Source organism: Hemitrygon akajei, chromosome 4 (assembly GCF_048418815.1).
Source record: "Hemitrygon akajei chromosome 4, sHemAka1.3, whole genome shotgun sequence".
Taxonomy (NCBI): domain Eukaryota; kingdom Metazoa; phylum Chordata; class Chondrichthyes; order Myliobatiformes; family Dasyatidae; genus Hemitrygon; species Hemitrygon akajei.
The window spans coordinates 29,823,680-29,841,988 of NC_133127.1; the positions used below are offsets into that span (position 1 = coordinate 29,823,680).

Below are 18,309 nucleotides of genomic sequence, written 5' to 3' on the forward strand. Positions count from 1 at the left end.
GAAGTAACCCCAACAGGTTCACAGGTGAAGAGTCGCCTCACCTGGAAGGGCTGTCTAGGGCTCTGAATGGTAGTGAGAGAGGAAGTGGTGGGGCAGGCAAAGATGTGCTTGGTGGTGGGATCCCATTGGAGATGGCGGAGGTTTCAGAGAATCATGTGGTAGACGCAGAGGCAGGTGAGGACAAGAGGAACCCTATCCCTGATAGGGTGGTGGGAGGATGGGGTAAGAGCAGACGTGCATGAAATGGAAGAGATGTGGTTGAGGGCAGCGTTGATGGTGGAGAAAGGGAGAATGACATCTCCTTCATTCTAGAATGAAAAGCCTCATCCTAAGAGCCCATCATCTTATTTTTTACTATGGATTTGTACCACTTAGTCTGGCCTCTACCTTTTGATGTCATGGTCTGGTCCGTGAAGTCCGTGTTCCGGTTCACGGTCCAGTCCATGGACTCTGGACTCCAGGTCTTCTGGCTGTCCCTTGTTTCAGTTGGGCTTAATCATAGGCACCTGATGCTCGTCTTGTGGCTGGAATATAAGTGGGTTCGCATATGGGTGCTGTTTTGTCTTGTTAGTACTCTGTCCTTGCCTCTGTGGGGTAAGTCAGGCTGTCTTTGCCATTACCCTGTGGTTGGATTGGTCCCTTTCTGTTCTTGCCTCTGTTGGGTAAGCCAGGCTGTCTTTGCTGTTATCCTGAGGCTGGACTATTCCCTTCCCTTCCCCTTCTTTCTGTATCCCTTGCCTGGAGCCTCGCCTGTGTCATCACCTGTTCTTGCTGTCAAATTCTACTGCCAGAGCAAGACTGTCTTTCGTTGTTTGGAACTGTCTCTTTGTGTCCTCACCTTTGCTAGGTGTGTCTGACTGCTTGCTGCTACTTAGTATTGGGAACTCTCTTGCCGTGTTCAGCTTTCTGTGTATGAATCCCAGCCCTACGTCCTGTTCCCAAGGAGGGGTCCCAGCTCTGTGTTCCGCGTCCCCGTCCCCCAAGTCTGAGGCTCTGTGTTCTGCGTCCCCATCCCCCAAGACCGAGGCTCTGTGTTCCTGTCTCCCAAGACCAAGTCTGAGCTTCATGTCCTCATCCAGCCCAGGAGTCCCGCGTCCTGCCCCCCACGTCCAGTCCTGTTGCCTTGCCACATCTTGTCCTTGCCTAGATCTGGAGTCCGAGCCCAAGTCAAGACCTAGGTTCCAGGTCCTTGTCCAGACTTTGGCTCGGAATCCTTGTCCAGGTTCCAGATTCCAAGTTCCTAGTTCCTTGTCCAGGTTCCAGATTCCAAGTTCCTAGTTCCTTGTCCAGGTTCCGCTTTCCTAGTCTAGTCCTAGTCCTAGCCCTGGCCCTGTATCCTAGTCTCGTCCAGGGCCTGTTTCAGCGGCATCTCTTCCCCACTTCCCTTGCTTTCTTGACACACCTAGTCCTGTCCCTAGTACTTCAGTGTCTGTGTCTTGCATTTGGGTCTGCTCTCAATGCCCATCTTATGACATTTGACCTGCTTAGCATGGGCGACCCTACCAAAAGCCAAAGCATAAAACCCTGACTCCAACCAGCATAGTCCTCCAGGTCATCGATGTACACAAGTCTAGCCATGACAAAGCTGCAGTCCTCTTGGAGGTACTGCAGTCAAAGTCGAAGTAGATTTATTATCAGAGAACACATACTGTATTCCACCATATAGCCATTTGAGATTCATTTTCTTGCAGGCATTTACAGGAAAACAGTACAGTAATAGAATTAAAATTATGAAAAATTATAAATAACAAAGACCAGCAAACAACCAATGTGCAAGAGAGGGCAACCAAACAAATAATTAATACAAAAAGCAAATAAGTAATACTGATAACATGAGCTGCAACGAGCTTGAAAGTGAGTCTGTAGGTTGTGGAATCAATTCAGGAGTTATCCTCACCAGTTCAGGAGCTTGATTGTTGGATTGCAGGATGTTGCTATCAAGGTGGGTCAACATGGAAATATCAAGACCTGAAGGGCTTCTTGAATTTATTGTCAAGTATGGAGATGAGAGCGTCTTCCCCAATCTTCATTGCTATTCAGATAATGCTAACCATTGCAGTTTCCATCGCCAGCTGTGAGAGATCTTTCAGCAAGTTAAAACTATACTTTTGCATTTGAGAGCCTCATTGGGTCAAGGCAGAATCTGTGATCTCGCTCTGCTGAGTGTAGAAAGAAGAAACTGAAAAACTGACTTTCATCACATCATAGACCAATTTGCATCAGTGAAAGCAAGGAAAGTGCAGTTACAATTTTCATGTAGTACCATAATTTGTTAGTTAAAAGATTAATAACCTTGACTTGTATTTTTGAGCTGATATTATGGTAATGTTATCTAAAAGATGGGTGTAGGATGTTTGGACAGGGGCGCAATTTCAGTGCTTGCCAAAGGCGCTATTTTCCATAGATACGCACCTGCTCACTGCTCTCTTGCATCTCTCTACCAGTATGCTCTTTTCTCTCCTTAGCCCACCACCACTTTCAATGCATTCCTTCTGGCTTTAGACATGTCAACCCTGAGAAACAGATATTCTCTGTCCTCTCTATCTATGCCTCTCATTATCTTATAAATCCTCTATTAGATTTCCCCTCGGGCTCTGGCGGTCCAGCCTCTCGTGGTAGCACATGTCCTCTAGACCTGGCAACATCCTGATAAACCTTTTCTGCACCTTCTTCAAAGCCTCAACATCCCTCCTATAGTGGGGTGACCAGAACTGTACACAATACTCCAGATGTGGCCTAACCAGAGTTTTATAAAATAGAGTTATGTTCCTTTGAAGATCTTTGGGACAATATGTGAATGTTATCCTCGGTTATCCATGAAAAATTAATACCAGGGGCCTTGTTAAACAGCTAACCAAACTCATTGCCATGTTCTGTATTTTTTTTTGCACTTGTGATGTTTTTCAGTAACTGGAACAAAGGCAGTATTATTTTCCTTTACCAGCTGGAGGAAGCTGGAGATCTAGACTGCTAATTCCCATCATGTGATGACTGGAAATCTTTATTTACTTTTTCTATTAAAAATAGATTAAAATGACATTTGCAAAAAGAAGAAAAAATAACAATGCAATCAGTCATTTTAAGTACTGAAGCTGTATCAATCATCAAGGACACCCATCTTCCAGACCATGCTCTCTTCTCGCTCCTACCATTGAGAAGGAGGTACAGGTGGAGCCTTAGGTCCTGTTATCATAGTACTGTGACCAACAATCTTGTAGCTCCATTTTGTCCTTCTAGCTGTTTCAAGAAGTCTTCAACCAAGTTCTCAGCATCCATCTGGCTTATCTGGATAAAACCAAAGAAAGACACTCTAACACGGACTGTTTCCCTCTCAAAATCAACTTCCATATACCTCACTACTTCTGACATCTACTCAGTGTGCCTGATCAGGAGTTGAGTCGAGCATAGGACCATAGTACTTGGCTTTACCAATGCTTCTCAGTGAACTCTGGTGAACAGTGGGTGCCATCATGTGGATGAATTTGTTCTGGACACCTGATGAAAGATAAGACGTGGATCCAGATGACTTTCCAAATGAGTGAGGTGTTCTCTTATGACAGGGTCAAAGATGGCCATTAGCTTCAGTAAGCCAAGGAAATTTCCCCCAATGGAGTCATCGTCTAGCTGAAGTGACTCCCTGTGTCTTCGCAAAGCCAGGTTCTGAGTCACAAGGAATTTGATGCAGTGAGGGATTCTTGTCAAGATGATATGCCACTTCTGCTTTTCCTTCTCAATCTGTGATTGAAATACCATGTCAATAACTCCTCTGTTTCCAGCTAAATTTCTTTCCATTTCTTTCCACTGTGTGAAGCATTCCCAATGATTCTGGCATTTTCATGAACACTAATCCTTTCAGGTGCTTTCCATTGGTTGAATCCACTTTCCTGCTCCAATGAGGATTGATGGTCTGACTGGGAATACAGAAGACAACAGATACAAAATGCAGACTTTTTAGAAGGGGAATAGACCAGCCGTGAGCGAGTCACTTCCTCACCGCAACCATTTCCCAATTTCCTCTTGAATCAAGTTTTGTTCATTGAGCAGTTATTTGATGGTAGGAAAGGCCCCTCACTGTTCTGGAAATACTTCGAACCCAGCTTTATTATTTCTGTTCTCAACACGTCAGGCAGAATTGCTTTTTCAGTATCCTTGTCGAACTTCAGAAGTCCAATGTCATGCTGTTCAATCACTTCTGGTATGACTGTTCGAGGCTCTTTGGTACCATCCAGTTCACTAGGTTCAGTGTCGTCAGGTTCAATCTCGTCAGGTAAAATCTCGTCAATAAATCAACGTCACCACCACCAGCATCATCTTCCCCTCCTGTCACGTCCACGTCCTCTGTTCTCTTTTGCCTCACTCTTAATCTCGTCATACTCAGATTCATTTGACTTTAACTCCTCGGCTTGTGATGCATTTATACTTGATCCACCTTTGGATTCTAACAAACTTGTAGCAGGTGCAGGCAACTCCATAGAACGTGTCGAACTACTTGTTCCGGGCTTTTCAAAGAAGGGCATGAAGAACTTGCTCGACTTCTTGGCTTCCACCGCCTCCAACTTTCGTCTCTTCCGTCCTTCAGCTCCACTTTCCTCCTTCGTGAAGAAAAGATTCATGGTCTTCTTACAAAATGCTCTGAAATAAGGCCATCCTAGTGCTTCTCACCCATGATAATCAAAGACAGATCATACATCTGAAGAAAATTCTTTTTTCACTATCCGAGGTTGGCTTGTCTGACTTTAATAGAAACTGCTCCGTGCCCCCCCCCCCTTCAAGAGGCGCCCAGGGCACGTACCATACCTACCATACCTTAGATACGCCACTGGCAGGGAGCGGCCATAGCGCGAAGCAATGCACAAATCCCGCATCTAATTCAAGTGATAACGGAGAGTGTTTCGTGTCTGGAACACAGTGATCCTGATTACCTAAAGGTGAGTCACGATTACTTCATCACTTTCGAAATAAGTGGGCTGAAAGCAGAATAGGGAAGGAGAAATCAGGTCACAAGGAGGTCAGGGCTCCAGGCTGCGGTCCAAGGTCCATTGACTCTGTTTCACATTCTGACATGTTCACAAACACGTGAAGTTCTGTAGATGCTGGAAATCCAAAGCAACGCACTCAAAACGCTGGAGGAACTCAGCAAATCAGGCAGCATCTATGAAAATGAATAAACAGACGGCGTTTCGGCCAGGACTTTGGGACTCGGCCCGGAACGTCGACTGTGATGATTTCCATAGATGCTGCCTGACTTGCTGAATTCCTCCGGAATTTGTGTGTGTTGCATTCTGACGCGGTGCTCTTTGCAACCTGTTCCTCGTCATCGAGAGTGGGCTGTTGGTTCCGCCGTGCGCCGGTGGGAGGCGGAATGAAACCGCCTGCGGCAGTTCTCTCGGATTGATGCTCAAACTCAAGCCGAGATAGCGCAAGAGTTCTATCTGACGCGGAATAGACCGGGAGCAAAAAAGTCTGGGCAGAAAGTGTTATTTGCCACACCTCCCCATGTCAATACCACCGTAACAACTGTATCAGAATTAGATAATCGATCTAACTATATCATACTTTGTATATAAATAACATAACTGACTGCCTGAACAATTTGAATTTGCAAAATTAGCAATATTACAATAAACTAGAATTCATTATATTCCTACGTAAAATGTCTGAGCTAGCTCCTTCCCTTGAAATGTATGTTCAGATGTACAGGTATGAGTATTATAGTGTAATGCAGTGCAGAAGCAGGCCGTTCGGCCCAGCTGGTCCATGCCGACCACCCTATCCTTCCTGCTAGTCCCAGTTTCCCGCGTTCGGCTCAAACCTCCTCAAACCCGTCCCCTCCATGTGCCTATCCAAATGCCTCGTAAGTGCGGCGATTGCACCCAGCTCGACCATTTCCTCTGGCAGCTCATTCCAAGTTCTCACTACTCTGAAGTTACCTCTCAAGTATTTCGACTCTTATGTCGGTGCCTTATCGATTCCCGAGCTCTGGGGAAAAGAGTACGACCGTCCATCTTATGCAAATTCCTTATGACTTTATGAACTTCTGTGAGGTTCTCCTCTGCTCCAGCAAATAAAGATCGAGAGTCGCCAACCTCTGCTTAAAGCCAAACAGGCTCCCCGCCCGGCTTAACAATGTATTTCCTCCAACTGGGTGGCCAAGACTGTACTCAATATCACAAGGGCGTGCCAACGACTTATATAACTACAACATAACTTATTTATTGAAATACAGTGTAGAGTAGGCCCTTCCGGCTCAAAGTGCCCAGCAATTCCCGATTTAACCCTAGCCTAATCAGGGACAATGGCCAATTAACCAGTAAGCCTTTGCACTGTGGGAGGAAACCGGAACACCCGGAGAAAACTGGAGAATCGACCCCGGTTCAATTCCTGCCGCTATTGTACCCGGGTCACTAGTACTGTAAAGCGTTGTTCTAACCTCTCCGCTTCCATGCCGTTCCCACTACTCAACTCGATGAAGACCATCATGTTAAACACCTTCACCACCAGCGTGGCCGCTGTTAGCGAATTCTGCACTTGCCCTCCCAGGACACTCTATTCTACAACACTCACCGGTACTCCACCATTCACCGTATATGTCCTACCCTGGTTTGACAATCCAAAATGCATTACCTCTACGTTGAAATCCATTTTGCCCTTCCTCGGCCCATCTCCCTAACTGATGGTGTTCATAATATATTTGAATGTGACCCGTGCCCATTGGTTGTTACCAATGCTGTATTATATTTCGTGTGCATTAGAATAAAATGCTTAGCAACCATAGACGTCAAATGTTAGTCAGTTGACAGTCTAACAATGAAGCTTGCTGCAAACTTATGATTAATGAACATAAGTTTTCATGTAAAACACAACGTGTGGCACCTTAACAATGTGTTATTAGAGGGTGGGTCTCGTTTATAATAAGCAGATGGAACGTGGCGTTCAGACTGCAATAAATCTAATCAAGTGGTTTGGAACGCAAAATCCTTACGTGTCCTTTGCGAAAACATCACTGACAACAGAGATTTGTTTAGATTTGCCTGAAAACTATTGTATCTGTCTGTTCAGTTACTGACTGAGTTGTTGCGGAGAAAGGAAACCAGCTCGCGTTAATTCCATTCAGACACATATTGTTGAGCGTTAAAACCACCGAAACACAACTTTTCCTTCAAAGGGATTCAGGAAAAGCCAACACCGATGGCGGATAGAACCCTATTTAAAAGGTCATGAATAATATTAATGTAATGTGTAGCAACACTCCAACCTGTCGCAACTTGTAGTCAAAACATCCCAACGCATCACCTGGCACCAGCCTACCCTCCATCAAGGGCATACATACAGAAAGGTGCGGGGGAAAGGTGGCAGTAACTTCAAGAAGGATCCCACCCACCTAGCTAATAGACTGTTTCTCCCGCTCCATCAGGCATCCTCGCCAAGACCACCAGTTTCAAAAAAATGTCACTTTCCCCAAGCAGTGAAGCTGATCAACGCCCCGCTCCACCCCCCCCCCCAACCACACAGACTCCTTCATCAGTCACCGTATCTACAGACACCCCTATGCCTAGCATATAAACACAGATCAACCTAATGTGCTGAATCGTTTCCGGAGTAACAATTAATTCATTCTTCTTTGCACGGAGTACTGGAAATAGCATTAAATTATCTTGAATCTTGGACCTAGAAAGAATACACACGTTTTATCTAAATTACCTCTTGAAACCTTTACACTGTCACTGAACTCATGGCCCAACATAATTTGGAATTATGTTGGGCCATGACTACGTTGGAATTAGTTTTATTGAGAACGTCATTATCAGAGATTTATCAATCTCTACATTCCACCAGTAGCAAAACTATCGATTGTGAACGAGTAAATGGGCTAGAATACTAGGTTTCAGTCTAACGCTTACAGAGCACTGTAGACTATTGTAATTTATTTAAATAAATATTGTTTGATTGTGCAGACATTCATTGCCTGGTCTATAGTTAACTGCTTATCGTATATAACAAGACATTGTTAATTACAGGCATTACCGTAATTAAATGGCGACTTCCACTGTAATAGATCATACCGCTTTTAACATATAGAACAGTACAGTACAGTTGTGCCGATCTTTTCTATTCCAGGGACTGTATAACACAGGTGTACATACCGTAACCACAGCTCTAAAAATCACATATATTATATATCTAAAAACTGGCAAAGTATGTTATATTAAACCTACATACTATAACCACGCCTATGTGTTGTATGTATCCAGTGGATATATGTACTATAACAGCACCTGCTACACGTTTGTACAGTATACGAAACCTAATTTCCGTCGGGATCAATAAAGTATGTCTGTCTGTCTGTATACTTTGAATTAAACGCAATCAGTTACATAAATTATTGTTAATCGCATGCAGTAGGCGGCATTGGTTAACCACGGTGATCCATTTTAGTTAACATTTTAGCAATCATTTCCAATTATTAATCTACATTTTTCACCGGTAGGTAACAGTCCTGACCTTGAAATGACGTATTACGTTGGTATGATGAAACCTTGACTTGTTGTTTAGAGGTGTTGTGCAATAGGGTTGTCTGAATATACTACTTTCTTCGGACCAACATACGGGATGCTTTGCTAAATAATATTCAGTGTTAAAGTTTATAACGGGATAGAACCCTTCCGCAATGATTGAAATGCTACTGTGTCCGTGCTGAGAACAAAAAGAAACACGTATTATTAAACCCCAACCCTTTTATTTCCTGAATGCAAAATATAAGTCAACTACTTTTGCCTAGTCCAAAACTTTACAAACGTTAAATAGTAAAACGAAACGTTTCCACAATTAAACCATCAAACTCACCTTTGTACATCATCACCAGGGGAAAGGCAGTCCTCTGCTAATAATTGAAGATAAGTATTGGGAATTTTCGGATTTGATTCCCGTTGCTGGACTCTGGGTCTCTCTGGTCGCGGTCTGATTATCTGTCTGGTGTTAAAATCCAACCCACTGACTAAGTTTCCGTTCATTCATGGTCAAGTGTTGGTCCCAGCCAGTGGCGCTGTTGGGCATGTGGTTTGTGCCATGCAGATGGGTTTATTCGATTACCTTGTTACAGACTATCCAGGCAAACATTTAATATCTATATTCATTTCATTAGTCCCATTAGAGGAAAGGTGAATTTAAAAAAAAACTTCCACGTGACAGTTATTCCCCGGAACTTTCTGTGTTTCGTCACTCAGGACCCTCACCGCCCAGGACTTGCCGCCTTCTTATTACTGCCGTCAGGGAGAAGGTACAGGAGCCTGAAGACGCACACTCATCATTTTAGGAACTGCTTCTTCCCCTCCGCCATCAGATTTCTGAACGAACCTTGAAACTCGTGAACGCTATCTCAGTTTTTGCACTACTTATTTAATTTTATACGTTTCTTATCGTAACTTACAGTAATTTGTGTAAGTATTGCATTGCAGTGCTATTGCAAACATAGGTCAGTAGTAATAAACCTGATTCGGATCCGGCAATTGTTCGTTGTCTTTATCCATCGGGCTTTAAGGGATTGAGGATGAACAGGTCCTGTGTGTATTTTATAAGCTTTTATAACGGGATGAGGGATATTCAGGAGTGAGAGGGTTAATGGTCTATCGACTCTCAGTATATTTTATTTTCAGGCAAACAGCACTGAGCGATGAATCTCTCCCCCTCTCCGTCTCTCTCACACACACGCACACACCATCCTCAATACAAAACAACATTAAAAAAAACTTGCTGTTAATTTTAATGAAATAGTTAATTTTAACCTCTGCTCTGCTGAAAGGTCTTCGACATGAGACTACTCCTCTTCACAGACGTGCTGACCGACCTGCTGAATGCTTCCAGCACTTATATCCAGCAGATTTCCCGCACCTGCAGGGGTTTTTTTTTCATAGCAACCCTGTTCCAGCTCTGTGCTTCAGATTTTACGCATGGCTGTTTTCTGCCCCGTAAGTTTTTTTTAAAAAAAATAACAAGTACGCACAGGGTTCTGAGAGCTTCGTCGAGTGGTGAAAGAATCTCGGAAGCAAGTTTTTCCGAAACAGGGCTTTACAGTTAATTCTTTATTGGGCAGAATTTAAAGTCAGCTTGCAAGCCAACTGATTCAAAGCAACCCCAAACGAAAACCCTGTGATGGACATATTGTGAGGAGACTTCCTAAAATAAATTTGTGAAGGGAAGATCTTTGACATGTTTTTTTCTCTCCCTCCCCCCCCCCCCCCCCAGAAAAAAAAGAGAACTCTTGGTTACTTTGTTGGAATACATTGGTGGCACCTGGTTGAGCGACAGCACCTGCATTTCGAGGGTTGTGGTTTCCATACACCTGAACAGGAATAGGTCCAGGTTAACGCTTTAGTCAGATATGCCGCTCTTTCATGGAGACAATAGCTCAATGAGTAGAAAACCTTCGCGGTCTCCTTTCCCAATTTTAATGCTGAAAAGCAATTTATCTAAACATAATATCGTTGTGTGCCCAGGTTAGCCGCGTGTCTGATCTTCTACCCGGATCAACATAACTCTGTAAAGTACCTCAGAAGTTCCGAGGTCGCGAAAGGCGCCGTATTATCTCACCTCGCGTACAAATGCGTTTAAAGGCTTTAAGAGGATAGAGTAGTTCAATGGGTAGAAGATTCTCTGGCTAATTCCATAGTTAGGCGCCAAAATATATGAGACAACAATGCAAGAAACAATAGGCCAGAGGCCTCTCGTGGCTGCTGCACCTTTCAGTAAGATCACGGTGGGTCCAATACCGCAGCAACGAGCTAGTACAGAAATCTATCGATCTCTCAGGAATGTACTGAGGTCTACGGCTCTCTCGAGTAGAGAATTCTAGAAAGTCAAAACCCTCTCCGTGAAATGCTTCCTTTCTTATTTTCCTGTCCCTGCTGTAAGTATGTGATGCCTGGTTCCAGCCAAGGGAAGCATCCTTCCCCCATCTACTCTGACAAGCTTTCTAAGAATTGCGTAACTGTTGGTGAGATCACCCCGCATTCTTGTGAACCCACGTAGTCTCCAATGCCAATGTCTTTCTCGAGGACGATATTACCGTTCCGAGGATCTAGCTACGCAACCCTCGCTCCCCACACTCTATCGCGGACACACGCATTCTTTTGCAGGTGAGACCTACCTATACGTTAGAAAAATGACTCACCTGGGCCCTGCAGAAACGCATCATGAAATCTTTACTGAAAAGAAAAAAATATACAGACGATGGAAATCTAAAAAACAAAATGATGGGAGAAAATTCTCAACGCATCCAGAAAACAAAGGTGGAAAGCGAAATAATGAATATTTCAGGTTCTGGGCCCGTCTTCGGAGGAGAAAGAAGGAAGACCCCCGTCACTGTCTTCTGTATTCTTGCACTCAAACTTCTTCTTCCCCAACATAAGACCAGCATACTGTTTACATTGTTAATTTTTTTTTTGGTGATTCTGGAGCCACCAGCTCAATATTGCAAAACGCCTCTTTACTCGGGGAGTGATGTGATCGCGACCTTGCGGGGTGCAAGAAGCCAATAGCATTGATGCATTTTGACAGCAAGTCCGATAAACAAGGGAAAGAGAGGAAGAGGAGGTATGTGGGGAAAGTATATAGGAGAAGAGCCCCGCAGGGGCGTAAAATACCGACGGAGAACGGTGAGGGTTGTTTCCCTCCTGCAAATGACATTTTTATATAACAACGTTACACGCGGTGCTTTACTCCTCAGGCTGCTATTAGAGGAGCCCTGGCCGCGGAGCCAGCCTGCCTGTCTGTTTCAGGCCGCCGCTGATTGGCCAGAAGTTTGCTTGCTGAAACTGACTTGCTTGTAGCCTTCGCGAAACACAAAGAGCGACCTCTCGCTCACAACTTGACGTGCTTTTCTTTAAAACAAACAAACTGTGGCAGAGAGAGAGAGAGATAAAGGGTGCAGGGGGGCAGAAAACTCCAGCATTGGTAATGCCGGGTATCGATTGCTTGCTAGCCAGCTTTACCTAGGGAGTAAGCCTGAGCTCAAATTGCAGCCTTGCTCTCTCTCTCTCTCTCTCATAGTCCTGCTGCTGAGAGGGAAAAGACTTAAAGCCGAAGAAGGGAAGGAACTACCAGTCGGAGAATTCAGGTACTTTGTTCTCTCTGACCGAGAGCCATCTACCGAGCTCTCTCCGCCGCAGATGACGAGCGTACTTCACTAGACCGACCGGGAGACAGGCGGAGAGTTCAGCAGACACGCTGCGAAGAAATGGTCGCGATTGAATCCTGACCTTTCGGCGTGTGTGAAATAATAAAAGGAGACCTGGTCTGCAGCTGGTCGGACACCCTCGGGTGGTGTGCTAAAAGATCTGCTCTTTCCCAGAAGTTGGATTGTCTCCACCGCGGAAGTTGGCAGCTCTAGACCCGACATGGATTGGCTCCTGGATTTTAAATCAGAGTGTTTGATATTCTTCCCCTGCACCATATAAAATGGGGAAGCCCTGTTTTAAACAACACGGATTAGTTCTAGTTCATACTCCGGGGATTACAGGTACGCTGGAGAGAATGCCTATTTCTATCGGTTTGGGCCGGTCTGTTTATTGATAATTAGAAATCACTTGCGCTTCTTTGGCTCCTTTTTTACGGCCTCTGGAAGTTTCCAAAGAGCCCATGAACTACCAATATGGAGCTAAAACAGTTTCACCAGCGTACAGAGATATCCAGTCAATTTCCAATCCTGTAAGAAGCGCGCACTTGCGCGACTGATTTTCGAAACCTACGCCAGTCGATGCCGGGGTTGTTTGCATTGGGCGCCGATGCAGCCCCTCCCCCTCTGTGAGCTCCACTCACTGTCCGCCGAGGGTACGAGCTCCCGTTGTGTATCTGCGGTTAGCTCAGATAGAAGTCCCGTGGCGGCTGCGTGGTCCGCCGCAAAGGGAGCGGCGGGGGGCGTTAGGGCAGCCAGTGTGTAATCACCGGGATAAATACTGATCGACCGATCGGGAAGCTCTGAGACAAGAGGCCGCAGCGGCAGCATCTAGTTACCGTCTAGCAATATATGTGCGTGGGTGCCTGTATATTGTACGCGTTAGCTTTCTTCAGAGAAAACTTTTACAAGTTTGTTATAGTACAAATTGCCGTGCTCAGCTTTCTACGCCGTTGCGAATTGCCCTAGCACGTGGGCAATGTGTAGCGCCTCTGGACATCTCTCCTCCCCTAAGTAGCCCACCCTTCAGCTCACTTTGTAACATGTTTTGGTGCAAATTTGTAACTAATGACAATGTGTAATTGCATGGCATGTTGGAGGCAGTCGATACCTTGTTTTGTATCCTCGGGGCACGCAGCGCTAGCCAGGAACTGAGGCAAAGTTTCAGAGAAAGCGGAGATGATATCAGACTCAGGCAACAATAATCGTCTTAATTTTCTTTTCAGACTTCTAACATTTTGGAGGTATTGGCTTTATAACTAAATTTACAGGGGTCATTCCAGACACCCCTCCCAAAAACAGGAGTGGGGAAAGTTATAAAATATCTTTTGAGGTTCTTGGTGTACTGAAGGGGTCTCCACGGTGTTATAGAGCACAACTCATTTTGAGGAGCTAATGTACGTTCGAAAATCTGAAATACGTATATATGTGTGTGTGTGGGGGGGGGGGGGGGAGCCGGTGTTATTCGCGTGACTGTGAGGCTCCTTCTTTGGAGAGAGTGTGCGCAAATTCTGTCAGCTTATGACAGATGCCCTCGCTCGCAAGTGAAAGTAAGAAAAAAACTTTTATTTACTTTCAGCCTGGAAAAAGAAACGAATATAAAGACGGAACTTCGTTTTACTTTGTTTGGAGGGGAAAGCACAATGGAATTTCTTCGACTGGTTTTCTTGATTTGGGGAGTCACGGCACTCACAGAAGGTGTAAGGGGTGAGTAGTTTGGGAATTTTTTTTCTTGCAAGAATACAGCATGCATCTTGGAGCTTGACGTGTTTAGTGAGAATCTGATGTGATTTCCTATTCTGGGCAAACGTGACAGTCTAGCATAGTTTTCAAAGAGCGCAAGAAGTTAGGGATATTCAGCAGATCGGACAGTATCTGTGGGGGCAACAGAGAGGTAGTACTTTAAATCAGTGCACTTTCTTCAGAATATGTTTTCTGTATATAATTCCGAAGTTTACACAATGGATTTTAGGTGTGAAATGTATGTCCACATCCTGTCTAAACTAAGTCACTGCTTTGAAGGATTCCGATCTTCTACCCTTAGTTTTGGAGTTTCATTATTCTCCCCTTTGTCTCGCTTGGCTCCAATTGCTGCAGAGGCCGGAGACGTGGTAGCTTGCGTGTTAAAATAGTCGGGTTTCTCAAGCCCGAAAGTAAACAATGGCATTCCAGGTCGGATAAAGGCGTGTCTCTGCCCTGTCGTGTAATCCCTCTCTAACTTCTGCTGTCCCGGTGGAAGCGCAAATAAACTGATCTATTCGCCTCCGGTTGTGCGCGTGTTTACTTCTCCCTGCACTGCTTGTAATTTTCCCACGGCAAAGTCCACGGGCCCTCCAGCGATTCGCTTTTCTTCCCTAAAGTGAGAGATTGCAGATGATTTTCACAACGGGATGTCCGGTTGTTGTTATTTGCAGTAGTTCGCGGAATCAAAGTTTGCTCAATACTGAGGAATCGCAAACACAAGGGAATCTGCAGGTGCTGGCCATTGAAGGAATCTCAATCTACCGGACTAGGATTGTCCATACTCGCTCTTTCTCAACTACTGTGCAGCACAAGGTGTACCTCCATGCAGAGGGCTGTTAGTAAGATCATAGAGTGACCCAGGCCGGAAATCGACAATCATAATATGTCCTTTTAGCAGTTAATTCCGATAACAGGTCTTCACGTTTCAGAAGCATTTAGCCTTTTCTTACAGGGGAGGCGGAAGGTCGAAGTTAGGCTGAATCTGATGTGCAAATCAAAAATCCGAATGTTAGAATTCCATGCGACATATAACCCACCAGGGTCTGCGTTGTCCCACCTGCCCCCTGGTAATTTATCATATTAACAAATCTAGGGAATAAAACACTCCATGTTTTACAAGGAAGGAAATAATTTTATAATCCAGTTAGATCCGAGAGAAGATACTCAACATCTGACTGATTATGTGTTTAGAGTTATAATCTATCTGCCTATCTATCTCGTATTTATTTTCTGTCTCTGGACGTTTAATTGCTGTTGGCTGCAATTTGAACTGATTTGGCATTTCCTGACTGAAGAACGAGCATGAGTTGTGTATAATTGATTGCACGAGTCTTCTCATTTTACTCGGTTTAAACAAAACTGACAGATACCTGAGTAATTATTTAATTGAACGATTTCAATTTGCAGGAAGAATTCCTGCCACTACCTAGAGGCTAATTCCGCCGAGATTGTTTTTAATATATAAACAAGGCATTCAAGCTTGCTTTTATTGTGACTCATTATGACTGGACGTTAAGTGGATGGGTACAACACAAGGATGATTGCATTCAGGATAGTAAAGTGATCATCACTGACGGCGGAGACTTGGCAAAAAGCGACGCTTGGTATTCTTTACGATGGTGATTTGTTTCATGGAACATTAACGTGTCCTGTGCCCAGTGGTTGTTAGTTACTTAAGGAGAGTAAATGCTTTCCAAGCGATGGATTTATTGGGATGTGGTGAGGGAGGATTCCTTTAATTGCTCCAATCATTCTGTCAAGGGATTTACCCTCTTCTGCATAGAACGGAGGCGCGTTATCTCCTGGAAAATATCCAGATGATACATAAATCGAAAAAAGATAAGCAGAGTTGATTTTTTTTAAATTTAGGGACACAGCCCGTTGAGTTCCAACATCCATGTGACCAATTAACCTATTACAGACAGTGGCGGGAATTTAACCCCAGTTGCTGGCGCTGTAAGGAGGTGCTTTAACCGCTACCCTGCTGTGCCTCCCCGTTTTCTTAAATGGCACGACTGGTATCTTAATGTCCTAGACTCGATGAACCGCGATTACCGATTTCCCCCAAGTTAATAGGAGATAAATCAATTCGATTCACACTGATTTTCGTTTCCAGGTTTTCACTGATTATATTGTGATCTTTGTTCTACTGTGAACGACCGTAAGGAAATGAATCTCCGGATAGTATGTGGTGACGTACGTACTTTGATCATAAATTAGTTTTGAACTTCAAACTATGGTCTCGGATTCCAAGAAAAAACCTGGGAATGGGAGCAAATAATTGGATAGAACTCCGGCCGAGGGAATTTGGTGTACTAACGTGTCTTAGTTAGCGTGCGGCGAACAAGCAGATGAGTAGTACGGATAACTGGGCACAGTAACTTTATTGGCCTCCTTCAATTCTATAAAAATATTTAATACAGTAAAAGCGGCAGGAGAAATATCAGTGGATTGTTTCGACCGCCAAGTTCATTAGGAGAAGAAGGACTTGACAAGGGTTTGGAATTCGAGCAGCATGATCCGACGAGAGGGCGGGGCTGGGATCCAAAGGAAAGGAATGGAGTAATGGGCCCAATGGCCTTTTGCTCCGGCCCCGCCCTCCTTTGTAGGTGGCGCTGTGACCCAGTCCATCGCTCACTTCGTACTTATTCATATTGTGCAAATAGGTGTTTGGGGCCTAATGGAGATGGCCATTATTTTTTAATTGCTTCACTGCTGAACATGTACTTTGTAAGACGGGGCGGCACAGTGAGGGTCAGCGTGACTGCTTTTGTCGCGTCTGGCTAGAGGTTCATGAAATCGATTGGTCCCTGGTGAGATGCTGTGAGCGTGATACGGGCTGGTCGCGTCCGGAAGTTTGCTCGGAACTTTCGTGACAATTAGTAGCACTCTGAGTGAAAGCGAACGATCGCTGGGCCAACCAAGCTACACTTTTAGTCGAGATGTAGCTGTTACCCAGCAGGTGAAGGAGACGTGTTTGTTTATCTTGACAAATTTTGATGGATGGAGAGCCCTGGGCATTTAGGATAGGGGCGGGCCGTACAAGTTCTTCACCTATTTACACATACAGGTCCACAGGCACACAGACTCTCAAACACCTAGAGAGAGATTCCTTCAACGGAAACCAGTTTTCCTTGGATAAGTTTTACAATTTCATGTATAACTGTTGTTCGAATGGTGTTTGAAACATATAGCAGCAAATGCTTCCCAACTGCACAAGAGTAAATAAGTCTTTCAGAGTTTACGGTTCTCTGCCTTTGGATTTTTTTTTCTGGTCGTTAACCCGCGGAACAGCCCGCAGAACGCCGCTTTCCGTGCCCTCCCAGCAGGAATTCAGTAGAGACAAGTTGCTGGTAATCTGAAAGTATGTTTGCCATCAGTTACTGAGCAAGCGAGAAGCGTTGTGCGAACTGCACGGTGTATTGTATAATTCCGCCTTTTCATTCATCCCACAAGTCATTCGGGCCAATTAATCTTGCCGATTTGCGCCCTTCCGCTCTATCTCGCGAACCGTCTAAACTACTCGGTATTGTTTGAAATATACCCATTCGCCCCTGTTCTGTGTTCTGACACTGGGTGGGTGCCCGGTGGGTTTGGATTTGTTGGCATCTGCCTCCTATTATGATCCGAGGCCCCGAGGTTCCTTCTGAAAGCGCGGCGTCACCGTCCTTTGGTGCGCGGTCACATCCAACTCCGCCAAGACTCTGGAGGATGCAGATGCTGGAATCGGGAACAAAATTAAAAACCAGAATGCTGGAGGAACTCAGCAGGTCAAGAGGGAATTTGGATGAAGGGTATCGACTCGAAAGACCGACTATGAAGCACGTAAACGCCTGGCTCAAGGGCAGTTTCTGTACCACTCTTAACGGACCTTTCAATGGATTTCCTCATACGTTTCAGATGAACTTTAATCTCCACATCTTCTGCACTCACGAGTCAGAAGCAGAATCATATGTCGTGAAATTTGTTGTTTTCGTGGTAGCAGTACAGTGCAAGACGTAACACTAAATAAATAAAGCAAAAACGAGTTAGCGTTCATGGACCGTTCAGAAATCTGATGGCAGAGGGGAAGGGGCTGTTCTTCAAAAGTAGGTCTTGAGACTCCTGCTGAAAGATCTGGGCCCGGGAAGTCGGCTCTTTATTCCTCTCCATCGACTGATGGAGAGTTCCTCCAGCATTATCTGTGTGTTACTCTGGATTTCCAGCATCTGCAGAATCTCTTGTGTTTCAGGGAGAACGTTTCAATGGCATTCGCATATCTTAAGAATTTCATCGCTGTCATTTTGTCCTCGGCTACCGAAGCCTCTAAACAAACTGCTGGCTTTCCAACGAATCTCTCCTCCCCCCCACCCGCCCTTTGTGTTTCTCCGTCCCTAACGACGTTCTTTAAGCTTTAC

At 44.8% G+C, this 18,309-nt stretch overlaps 1 protein-coding gene and 1 long non-coding RNA gene across 8 annotated transcripts in view; one reads left to right on the plus strand and one right to left on the minus strand.

The window, feature by feature from the left end:
* Nucleotides 1–1,561: 1,561 nt before the first annotated feature.
* LOC140726193 (uncharacterized) lies at nt 1,562–9,456 on the minus strand. Its single transcript, XR_012098595.1, has 3 exons — nt 8,845–9,456; nt 8,503–8,694; nt 1,562–2,156 (listed from the first exon to the last, which is right to left on the minus strand). It is a non-coding gene; the product is annotated as an uncharacterized lncRNA (long non-coding RNA).
* A 2,347-nt stretch (nt 9,457–11,803) lies between these two features.
* fgfrl1a (fibroblast growth factor receptor like 1a) overlaps nt 11,804–18,309 on the plus strand; it is a 306,170-nt gene continuing 299,664 nt past the window's right edge. Inside the window, exons 1-2 of one of the 7 annotated variants that reach the window (XM_073042228.1) lie at nt 11,809–12,112; nt 13,749–13,876. In XM_073042228.1, the coding sequence (XP_072898329.1) occupies nt 13,813–13,876 (64 nt within the window). In that variant the 5' untranslated portion in view covers nt 11,809–12,112; nt 13,749–13,812. Of the gene's footprint in view, nt 12,515–12,826; nt 13,024–13,270; nt 13,414–13,748; nt 13,877–18,309 lie in introns of those variants that run through there. The other 6 variants (XM_073042226.1, XM_073042227.1, XM_073042230.1 and 3 more) reach the window with 6 other exon arrangements.